At 39.7% G+C, this 12,265-nt stretch overlaps 2 protein-coding genes across 2 annotated transcripts in view; one reads left to right on the top strand and one right to left on the bottom strand.

Annotated features, from left to right (window-relative positions):
* LOC136053172 (P-selectin-like) overlaps window positions 1-12,265 on the bottom strand; it is a 170,835-nt gene that overhangs the window by 102,554 nt on the left and 56,016 nt on the right. The gene's annotated exons all lie outside the window — the stretch shown is intronic.
* Window positions 1,791-5,222, top strand: RGS1 (regulator of G protein signaling 1). Its single transcript, XM_065743210.1, has 5 exons — window positions 1,791-1,968; window positions 2,331-2,414; window positions 3,064-3,125; window positions 3,703-3,866; window positions 4,568-5,222. Exons 1-5 carry the CDS (start codon window positions 1,865-1,867, stop codon window positions 4,751-4,753), a joined length of 600 nt encoding a protein of 199 aa, XP_065599282.1. The 5' UTR covers window positions 1,791-1,864; the 3' UTR covers window positions 4,754-5,222.

Genomic DNA, 12,265 nt, shown 5'->3' with positions numbered 1-12,265 from the left:
TGATAGGTATGAAAACAAAAGACTGATAACATCTCATCTTTCCTTTTTAGCCCCATTCAGGGAGAGGAAGAGCAGTTAGCAAATAAGTCTGTCTGTGTGAAGGTCAGTGTTTACTTGATAGCATGAAGATAACTGTTTCCTGCAGCACAGTCTATGCAGATGCATTTATGTCACTAACAGCATTCAGAGCATCAGCTGCCACCTGTGGTCAAACCAGCCTGATGCAGACAGGCCATCCTGCGTGTGTGTTGGCTTCCTGAGACCTCTGTACCACAGTCCATTATGAAACTGTAAATAAGTGAGCAACTTCTCTGTTACCATGACCATAGGCAGCCTGACACAAATAATTCATGAACTATTTATAGAGCACCAAAGTAATAAGCATTATTTAAAAAAAAAGTATCTGAAACTGTCCAGAAAAGCAAAACACTGAGGTGCTCAGGGATGAGTTGAAGTACTTGCACCTCTAAAACATCAGCCCTGACAAATAAACAGAGACTACTTCTCTCTTCAAGGAAACAATTCATCTACCTTTGTATTCATGGTGTTTTCTATGCAGGAAAGTTCAAATATATATATATATATATATATATATATAGAGAGAGAGAGAGAGAGAGAGAGAGAGAGAGAACGAACGTCTCCCTCAGACACATTAAAATAATCATTGCGCCAAAACAACAACTCTGTTCCTTAAATTCATTTCTATTCTATTCTGAATCACCTAAAATTACAGAGGCTTTCCTGAAACATGGCAGCAGCAAGCTTACAAATCATCTAACCTTTCACTCCTTCAAAACCATTTCCTATTAAAATCACTTAATATTTTCACAGCACACGTGGCTAAACATATCAGATGCCTCTATCTAACATAATATTCTTTGGAGAGCAACTGGTACAGAGTTGTTGGAATGGGTCCAGGGGAGGCCACAAAGATGCTTAGAGGGCTGGAGCACCTCTTCTATGAAAAAAGGTTGAGGGAGTTGGGCTTCCTTAGATTGAAGAAGAAGGAGTTTACAAGCAGGAGGGGGAATGACTTTTAATGCAAGTAAATATAGGACAAGGGGGAATGGATTTAAACTGAAAGATGGGAGAGTTAGGTTAGATGTTAGGAAGAAATTCTTTGCTCTGGGGATGGTGAGGTGCTGGCACTGCTGCCCAGCACCGTAGGTGCCCCTTCCCTCAAGGCATTCAAGGTTAGGCTTGATGGGTTCCTTGGTAGTCTGATCTAGTGGTTGGCAACCACTGCAGAGGGGTTGGATCTAGGTGATCTTTAAAGCCTTGCAACCCAAGAGATTTTATGACCCTGTGATAGTGATGTATAGTTTGTTAAATGTGGAACATTTGTATTGACATATCTCAGAGTAGGTAGTTCTAGCTCTCCTTTGACCCACGAAAATCAATTGCAAAGTAAGAAATTCCAGTACACACAAGATGTATCAGTCGAGTAACAGGTGAATTTTTTCAAAATTAAACTGCAATATGTGGGGCCCATTAGATGAACTCAAGAAGAAACGCCGATTTGAAAACACCAGAGGAGGACAAGAATTCAAAGTTCTAGAGGGGATATTTGGGGTTTTTGGTATCACAGACACACAAAACAAACCTAAAGTAAATCAGTCTCATCCGGTTTAACCTCAACCACGAGACACTGCTGTCTGTTTTCTTTCTCAAAAGACTCACGTCATCGCGCACTGAAAAAAGGGAACTTCCACAGTTTGTGGTGAGGCTACATGATAAACAGATCTGTTCACACCAACTAGCAGGGCCGCCTGCATCAATAAAAGGCAGCAGCAGGCAGCAAACTGACATTTGGTTCTTGGAGGATTATAGCTACAGGAGGCACTTCCCACCTAAGCTCAGTAAAATGCCAGGATTATTTTTCTCCCATAACAACATGAGTGAATTAAATGGAAAGGAAGACTGCAAGCTCGCAGAAGGCAAAGTCCATAAAAAGAAGCAAAAGGCTTTGTAAGTACATTTATACCTTAGTACAATGTCTAATGTATTAGAAGTGAAAATAGCTCTACGTATTGGAGGTAGAGAATTTGCACCTTTTTCTTGCTAAAGAACAACACAGCCCACCCAAAGCCAGGACAATAGCATTGCTGGAAGCAGCTTGAGCTAATACCAACCAGTTCTTTCATTTAGGTAAGCAGGATGAGATTTTGGAGACACCAAGTGTCTCTTAGTCTTTTGAAAATAAATACATGGATGTGTGACTTTCCAGACTTCAGTCATAGGACAGAGCTCTTTCCTTTTAAGAAATTCACTTAGTATAGAAAGGCATCTATAATTTTAATGGATTACAAATGTCTATTCGTTGTTTCCAGTGGTGCAGATCTCAAGAGCTATTTGAAGTGCATGGTACCACATCTTGAACCTGGGATCAAGTCTTCTAACTCTAAAAATGTCATGTAAGTACAAAAAATGAAAAAAAATTGAAGATGTAAATACAGTTTGATTATTATATATAATCAATCTACTTTTCCTTTATTTTAATTATTTCTATGCTACTTCTACATCAACAAATTATTTCTAATACTGTAATAACACTAAGATCTTCCAAATAGGTGAATGTTAGGAAGCAGAAACTACTCATGGAATTTTAAGCTCTTTCTTAACTTGTTTATGTTGGCATCAAATGGTGGGGGAGTAGACACCTCACTTAAATCTGTTTTCTTCAAAGGCATATTGTACCCATTCTATAATGCTTCACAAGGAAGGATGCTTAACACACAAGAGAATAGAGAATAGCAGGAGAATTACAAGTCTCATTTCAAAAATATAGAAAAAGTAGCAAAGAAAAAATTATCTGCTCACAGTCACAGTAAAGGCTCATCTCTCTGGGAAAGGAATTCAGGATAACCATTAAATCTCCATGTTTCCATTTTTCTGACTATTTATCTCAGTGTGGGTTCCCACATCTGCACTGAGAAAGCCATAAGTTTAATAAATACACAGTACATATTTCTGTAATAGAATAATAAAACCTTTTCTCCTTTAAACACACAAATGAAAACGTGGTTTCTTGCCTAAAAGCTTTTCCTTCATTTGTCAACTCAGGCTTTCTGCTGAGGAAGTAATACAGTGGTCCCAGTCTTTGGAAAAGCTCTTGTCCAGCCAAAGTAAGTACATTACTTTAGTATTGTTTTGTTCTTGTTCTAAAGAATAATAATATATATTTTTTATCTAAAGCTCACCAAATATGCAAAGCTGTAGTGCTGTGCAAACAGGGACAGAGAATGACCTGTTACCTTTTAGTTATTCTCAGCTCTCAGCTACTACATTTGAGGTTTTGTGTTCTCCTAACCCCTCCCATTCCCTACTCCTAGTAGTGCAAATAAACCACCACATGCCCCAGTTCAATGGTCTCTTGACCAGTTTTCAGCCTGTATACAATAACAATTCAATTTGGAATTTTGTTTTCAGCTGTACCCTAGGTCAGTCCATTTAGGGAAGGCTAGAATCCAGAGACAAATTTTGGTAGCCAAGTTCTAGATCTGCAAGTCCTCAGACATCATTAGGAAGAGACCCATCACCCTTAGAATCGGAGTATTTGCAATACGTAAAAGAAGGGAAGAACAGAGCAGTTCATCAAGATTTACACCCAAGATTTCAACAAAACTCCTACTATGAATTCTTTATTTCACCATCCCCAGACACAAACATCATGCTCTGTATGTGCATTTATGTTGGCTGCAGGTGGTCAAGGTGTTTTTCGGGAGTTTCTGAAGTCAGAGTTCAGTGAGGAGAACATTGAGTTCTGGCTGGCCTGTGAGGATTACAAGAGAACCAAGGCTGATCACTTACATCGCAAAGCAGAGAGGATTTATGAGGAGTTTGTTCAGTCAGATGCTATTAAACAGGTAAGTACAAAGTTATCTGTATAGTTTCAGTACAGGGATTCTGAAAAATTGGAAGAAGGAAGCATTATCTCACTGAGATGCACATACATTCATTCAGTTACACAGGAAGAACACCCAGCCACTTGCTTCCTGAGCACGCTTGTGCCACTGCTGTCTTCAGCTGTGAGATTATCAGACCTCACAAGCAGAGCCACATGATGCAGGCAGTGCTACAGTGCTAGCAACAGCTCAGAAGCAGCACCAGTGGCTCAGCACATGATGCTGAGTCAGCCCAGTTTGAATTACTGCTGGGGCTTAGGGTCAGATACCTGCAGTAAGCCTTGCTAATAGGAATGCTATGGATTGTTACTGTCCTTTAAAATACAAGGACGTACTAGAGAATTAAAAGTTGTGTATGTTGATTGCGTTCCTAACTGGAGACTCATCCTACACAAGATGTCCCCTATTGTTTTAAATTCAAAAGCAACTGGAGGTTGTTCTTCTGCCTTCCCTGTTGTTTACTTTATTACCTCTGAATTCTTAAGAAATTGCATTTCTATTGTGCATAACTGGGTTATACACTTTAACATTCCCTCATTCTACACTTCAGATACTAAATATCACGCAATTCTAAGACTAGGAATAAATTTACTGTCAACACCAACCTACAGGCAAAGAACACATTTCTAATGCATCACTGACAATTTTTTCTCCCTTTCCAGATCAATATTGACCATCAGATGAGGGAAGCAACAGCCAAAAGGGCTCAAGACCCAACTCACACAAGTTTTGATGAAGCCCAGAGAACTATCTACATCCTTATGGAAAGGGATTCGTATCCCAGGTTTTTGAAATCCAAAACATACCTAAACCTTCTGAACCAGCTGCAGACCAACAATTCAAAATAATGGATTTGAGATGCAGAGTCAAGTAGATTCTGTGTCAAATATAATGTGAACATGTTCTTCAGGGTGGCTGGATCTTGGCAAAGAGAAGAGCTGCCTTGGGAGGTGGTACGAGAGAGACACAAACATCTCTGTGAGCAAGAAAATGCAGGACGAGAGCTAGCAAGACTGTTACAAGTGTGAAAGCAGTACATGGTGAAAATCCTCTCCTTAATTACAACGTGGAATTGAGACAGGATATGGATGCTATTTATTACTCAAACTCCACTGTGAATGTTGAGCCAAGTCTTAGAACTCCAAAGAACTGCTGATGGGAAACGATTTTCAAAGCTCAGATGAATAAGGAAGACTGACAGTTTTGTATGTAATGAGACAATGCTCAGATAAGACTGTGTAGTGGCTTTTTGAGATCAGTGAAGTGTTAATAAGTGTTAGTGCAGCTCCATGATAATATTGTGCTATGTAAATATGTTATATACTGACTCATCTTAAAATTGATATATTCTAAGTTATATAAGAATCATATAAGCTGTACATTTGTTATGTTTGTACTCAAACATATGTAGCATCTTCTCTGTTCATTTTCCATTTAATTTATTGCAAAGCAAAAAGCAACTTTTTAATTAAATCTACTTAAAAGTAGAGAATAACTATTATGGTCATTCCCAATCATATTCAAAAAGATCTTTCCATTGTAGTTACAGAAACAAGTAAAAATAAGTACTGAAACATACTGTTCTCATCTGTTCCACTAGGTCATTTCTTCCCATCTCTTTATTCAAATATTATGCTTTCCCCAAAACACAAATCCTTTTATCCCTCCTACCCATTCCACAGAGACATAGTTTTGGTTATTTAGAGTAGGGAAACCTATGCAGAAAACCACCCCCCTCATTCCACACTGCTCTCTTCCCCCAAAAAGTCAAAACAAAACAGGTTTAAATTTCCCCTCTCTTTCACACTCCCCCAGCTACCAGCACCTGAGTCAAATCTCAAATATAGAAATCATCTCACCACTACCCTCGCAGTTAATCCAGCTCAATACTGATGTGTTGAGCAAAGCAGATCAATCATGCTTGCTTACGTAGAAAGGCAGTCAGTAACTGATGATACTCTGCAGCAGTCACATTACTTGTGGAAGTAGTGCTAAACAACCTCATTTTGACAAGATTCAGACAGATTTACAGTACCAATACTAGCAACAATAGGCACTTAATGCAACATTTGCAGAGAAATTAGGTTTATTCTATAAAATATGCAATGTTATGCGTACTCTGTACTGCAGTGGAACTATGAAAAGAGAAGTTGCAGTTACACACAGACTACGTAAATATAAGTTCGGTGACACCTGTGACTGAAGCGTTTAAAATCTTGTGACATTTGAGTTTGTAATGAAAATAAATCCAAGTATTCCCTGGTCTTGGTGAGTTACTATCACGAGAGACAGCTATCTCATGGCTGGCAAGACAGGACTTGATCTCACCCCTGGCAATGCTCCCTCTTCCAAAAATAACACCAGATAAGTCAGGCACAGTTTGCTATTCTATACCAAACGGAGCAGCTGCAAACCCACAGGCTTCAGCTCCTGGGGACTTGCTGCCACCCTTCAGGGACTTCTGGGCCTCCAGGGGAGGAAAACAGCTTTTCCAGACATGATGCAGCTGCAGGGCAGCTGCTGCCACCAAGACCTTGTCATCACAGCCTGGCAGCCATTGCACAGCAAATCCTTCAGCTTTTAACACAAATGGATACCAAACAAAAGTTATCTGCTCTTGCAATGCATGTGTGCAGCTTAGGTCACTGTACGTGTACTCGAGGGAGTCTGTATGCTCCTGAAACAAAGCAAACTGGACTACAGTTGGTTCTCATTTTTCCAAGACCAGTAGGAATAAACTGAATCGCTGTGAAGAAGGAAAGACAACTCTGTCTCCCACACCAAGGTATCCTCACATTTGTTCTAACACGCTTACCACGTGCCAAGTGTTCACATAGTTCAAAAGCCACAAAAGATAAGAGTACCAGAGCTCATCTTTGTGCTGAGGGAACTGGGTCTCATCTGCACTGTTTACCTCCTCAAAGCAGCAGCTATCTACATCCACTCTGCACATCACAGGATGTCCTCACCGTGCTTCAAGTGCTCCCACAAGCGCATCAAATATGAGACATCAACTACCTTCACATCTGGTACTACATTTGAGTGACTCTACTCTTTTCAAGTCAGATGTACAGGGCCTATATGAATTTAAGAATAGCTCTGTAATCCTCAGAGCTGGATGCAACCATCAGGAGGCAGGATCTGGAGCAGTGCTATGGGTTTGAGTTCCACAGCAGCCACTGCTGCTGACAATAGATCCAATAGATGGCTGACACTGCCCATGCCTCTCTTCTTGTGCAATAAACATGTGAGAACTACACAGGTCAGCTGCCTGGATACTTACCTCCAGAGACATCCCAGCCTGCTCCAAGAGGACCTAGCAGCAAAACCAAGTTTTGCTACAGAATAAACAGCACAGCAGAAACCCAGAGCTGTCTCTGGGATGCTGTCATAAGCCCAGCATTATAGCCTTGTTGCTATAGCAAGGACATACAAAGCTGGTTGTTTAAACATGGTGCAAGTATTCAACAAATTTACTGCGCAGTCCATAGTCATCTATCTAACAAAGAGAAGCAGCTATAAGTGATGGTTCAGTGGTACAACTGAAACAATGTAAAAAGCATTCTGAGACACGTCACTGATGCACTTTTAAACACCCAAGAGTTATTACAGCTTTTCTAATCACTTCTGCAAAATCTCTTTCAAAATACAGTATTTAGTGAATTCTTCCCTCAAAACATTGACTACATAGAGTACTGTTAGGCTCAGAAAAACAGCAGAACACACAGATCAAAGGAATTAAAGATGGCTTTTAGTGACCCTTTTTAACATTAGCAGCTTATAATTAATGCAGTACAGCAGAAATGAATTGAATTTTTGCATGCCTGCAGGCTCTGTCAGGGAAGACAACAGAACACTTAATGTGTTAAACAGCTTACCTGATTCATTTTTATTTTCACTTTAGCTTTCCCTTTCTGGAAAAAAAAAAACACACAAAGCAAGACAAAAGGAAAGGAAACTTGGAGTCCTGTCCACAGACTCAAAAAGAAAAAAGGTTGATTCAGATTGGCCCTCAGATGCATATCAGCACGGGATAACGGAATTCAGTGCAGGGAGAAGCTTTATGATTCAACAGCAGTGACTCAGACTTTGCTTCAAGAGTTTCCTTCCACTGCTGGTGGAAGCGTTTTCATTGTTTGTAGAAAAATTGTTGTGCCTTCTTAGGGCATACTTTTGTTGAGGTGAGTTAACTTCTCACTGCTGCAGGGAGTTCTCTTATGGAAGGGCTCAAGAGGTCAGCTTCGCTGAATCTGAATTTGGAAGCCTGACTTTAGTCTTTCATCTTACCAAACTATTGAAAACATATTCCCTGAAACAAATACTTTAATATCACAGAATTGAAACTGTGGCACAACATTGTATTAGTCTCTCATATACAATTAAAGGACATAATATTAAACTTCCTGTTGGAGGCATACTGCACACGATAGCAGGAAGGAAATTAAAGGCGACACCAAGCTGGGACGGTGAAGAGCACTACAAATTTGTCACCTTAGACTCCTAAATGCCATCTGTCTGTGCCCACACTCTCAATAAATGGGCTTTCCGGATGTCATCGTCTCCTTTGTAGTTGTGAAATGGGTTTGACGAGCAAAGTCTAGATGACAATAGGTGGAAAAACTAGATGTTCTCATCTTCCATTCAGATACATGGTTTAATTATCTTAGAGTGTAATCTCTACAAGTGAAGGTCTGTGAAAGTCTTTATTCATTAGACATGAGTAGAAAGTACAAAACAAGTTCTTGCTTACTAATCAGTAGACAATTTAAATTTCTCCTGTATATTCAGATACAAAGTTTGCAGGTACCCCCTGGTTTGCTCAAACAATTATAGCTCAAAAGCTTAGTTGCAAAGATTTAAAAACTACCAAGCATGGATGTGTGAATTTTAGAAATAAACTTAGCTCCCACACACTTCTCCAAACAGCACCAGAAAGCATTTGACAAGACCCAAAGATGATAAATACTAAAACTGCACCAAGTACTTGCCTTCAGTTTCTTCAAGCAGACTAAGCACCACACAATCCCAAACTAACCTGAGCTGTGATAGTGGCCAGCTTTCACATGGTCCCTTTTACTGGGAAAATTGATAACAATTTCAATAAGAAATGAAGAAATTTAAACTTTTCAGCATTGCTCTAGACTTGTGTACAGAGGGAAACAAAGCAGATCAGCCACACTTCTCTTCAAAGTCACTAAGATCACAAAGCTTTGACTGTTAGATAGCCAAAGCACTTAAGCACTGCCTACAAGGTTGACATATTTGGAAATGAGAGTCAAAGGTCTTTATTTTAATTATCAAGTTACTGTGAAATTAGAAGACAATCTTTAAAAATAAAGCAGAACATGTTGTACATAATGCTAATAAGTTATGAGCACATGAATTTCATGCTTTATAATTCAGACTTCCAGACTTAAGGAAAAAGTCTGTACTCCATTTACTGCATTGGCTGTCAACTATAAAAGTCAAGATCGGTTTAGAGATACAGAAAAGAGTCTTGCTATAGTACAAAGTTTGATCCACAATGAAGTTAAACTATGCAATGCATTTATTCATGCCAGTCTGAAGAAACAGTAAACATAACACATGTGAACAAAACTCAAAGGCCTGCTGGGAGCTGTTCACGTGCTGGGATGAACAGCTGGAGTTAGGAGACCCATGGTAACAAGTCAAATGCTCTGACCAACCTTAAGCATATAGTAATCAGCAAATTCACACTTCAAAAAATAATAAATAAGAACTGCAATAATTCTCTTAATGAGGACATAGCCACCGAGAACAAACGTATTCAAAATGAATGATGCCTATGTAAGTAGCTTTGCATGCCACTGAGCTTTTGTGTGAGTGTGCTAACAGGAGTCTTGACAGAGAGCTGTAGGGGCACACAGGGCTTCGTACCCAACCACAGTACCCACCTCTCTGAAGCCTGACTGAATGGGAGGGCTAAATGTTCTTGTTTAAAGCAGCCAGAGCACCCAGTAACGTAATTTCCTCCTCTGCTTTGCCAGTTGCAGAATTTCATGCTCATACAATGACATCGTAGCTTTCAGGGAGAAAAAGGGAAAAGAAAGGTTATAGCATGTTAGAGGAAAAGATTTCAGACCTATCTAGTCTTCTCAGTTAGACTCCAGACTGCTTTCACTAAGCAGATATTTAAGTTCACAGAGACCAGTAACAATATAAGATTTGTCTATATGGACAAAATCTGAAGAAGTCAACTATGGAAGCAGTTCTCACTCTTAAAGTTAGCAAACACTAGCAAGATCTAGAAAAAGAGTCTATTTTCACCATCCATTTAATGGCAGACAATTAGTCGTCGTGGTCTGCTGCAGGGATCTGTTGCCCTGGGAACAGATGTTCGTTGTATGCAGAACTTTTCCTGAAGTTATTCCTCAACTACACAGCAAGAAAGTTCCCAACAACAGAACTGGTCCCAGCTGTGACTGGAAAAAACATAACTTAAAATATAGCCTAAAACATACATGTATATTCTGGAAAGCCCAGTGGCTATATTAAGTGAAAAGCTAGACCTTTGATCCATTTTTTCTCTGCTATGTGTACTCATTGATGAGTACACAGATCAGAGCATCTAACCTGAGCACTCCTCAAAAAGAAACAAAGGCCTCTCAAGTGCCTTTTCCTGTGTTTGGGCCTAAACTGATAGGCATACCTTCAGTGTTCCTCTTTACCTGCTCTTGTAGGACATAGCCTCAAGGATGTAAATACAAGGCAAGCCCAAGCAAGCAGTGCTCCTACATTCATGAATGCCAGCATGTGGGTGTACTGCAAGAGAAAGAGAAGGGTGAGTAGCAGAGTGCAAGTAATGGAGCATGTGGGTGGATGGAAAGAGTGGGTACAATACAGAGAATGAGGCAGACAGGACTTCCAAGTTCACTGGTGTGAACCAGGTTCAGGTAGGCGAGGTGCTTAATGAGCGGAGGAGCATTAAAATAGAAATGCAAATAGGAAATATTGACTGTAAGAACAAAAGAAGAATAAAGAGGAAGCATGAGGATTAATAAGGATGCTATTTAATGAGTGAACAAAGGAAAGAACAAAAAAGAAATATAAAGCTTTGAGCAAGAGTTTGTCTGGAAGTATTGCCTTTGCTGACAAGAAAAGAATTGCAATAAAAATAGTCAATATATCAAGTATCAGCTCTCTTAGATAGTGTATTTAATGCATGGAAAATGAACTGTCCAGAATAAATGACAAGGTTAGCAGCCCTTGATAGTAATTTTTCTCTCCATCTTAATTCCTTGGTTTTCTGTTTCCTTTATTTTCTTCCTCTAAAGCACATCCAGCTTAACTACAAAATGAACAAGGCAGTAACTGGCTCTTACAAAGCACGTGCCCTTATGATGCCAGATATTCTTGCACCTTTATGCATGCAATTTAAGGACTGAAATGAACAAGGCCATTATCAGAAGCTACATCACAGTCTGTCCAACAAATGCCTCAGCTACCTGTTTGTCTCCTGCCTGGATAAGAAATGCCTTTCAGGCTAGATAAGGCCATTCACTACATTCATTAAAATCAGAGGGTTTCCCCAGAGCCTGCAGAAACCTACATCCAACCTCATGAGATCTGCTTGAACTGGTGCACAGAGGATTACTTATACCTTCCCCTTCAGAGTGATGTCAGATGACATCTAGTGGAATACCAGTGTTATGAGAGGGAGGGCATAATAAAGGTTTGATCAGACAACTTGTCATTGAAGCAAGGGCAACAGCCAAGAGAAAAATGACAAAGAACTTCGTACAAGTTAATGAAGTTCTACAGTGCCATCACTCAGACTGTGCACATAACCATGTTGACCAGTTATAATCATAAAGAATACCTCACACCGATGGGTCAGAGCACTCCCATAACAACCTGAATTTCTTGCTTCATGATTCAAGAGGACCAAACATGTTTGTAGTGCAAGGGCACTTGCAGCACATTTCAACACAGACATCAGATTTTATAGATCTACAGGCTAAGAACATCAGTCACCAAACTCATACAACTCATGAAAGATTTCAAAAACATTAAACAAAGCTTCTTCACTGCAGATGATCAGTAGAAATAGCCAGATAACTTCAGAGCAAACAGCTTCTATCAGTGGCACGGGGTCTAACAGAACTCTTCCTGACAAAAACCACAAGCACAGTTTGCCTATGGCACATATAAGGAAGGTGACGAGACAGACACCAGCACACACAGAGCAGACACAGCCAGAGGGAAATAAGATCTTCTGCATTTAAAAAAAAAAGGCAAAAACAAAACAAACAAAAAAAACCCCACACACTGAGGAATTTGGAATATTATCTCTACAAATGCAGCTAATAAAAGAAAATTTTTACTGAGTAGTAGCTCAG

Source organism: Cyrtonyx montezumae, unplaced genomic scaffold (assembly GCF_038088225.1).
Source record: "Cyrtonyx montezumae isolate F1298 unplaced genomic scaffold, pur_monq_1.0 scaffold_1, whole genome shotgun sequence".
Taxonomy (NCBI): domain Eukaryota; kingdom Metazoa; phylum Chordata; class Aves; order Galliformes; family Odontophoridae; genus Cyrtonyx; species Cyrtonyx montezumae.
Note: the sequence above shows the minus strand (reverse complement) of the source record. Positions and strands in the feature narration are given on the sequence as shown.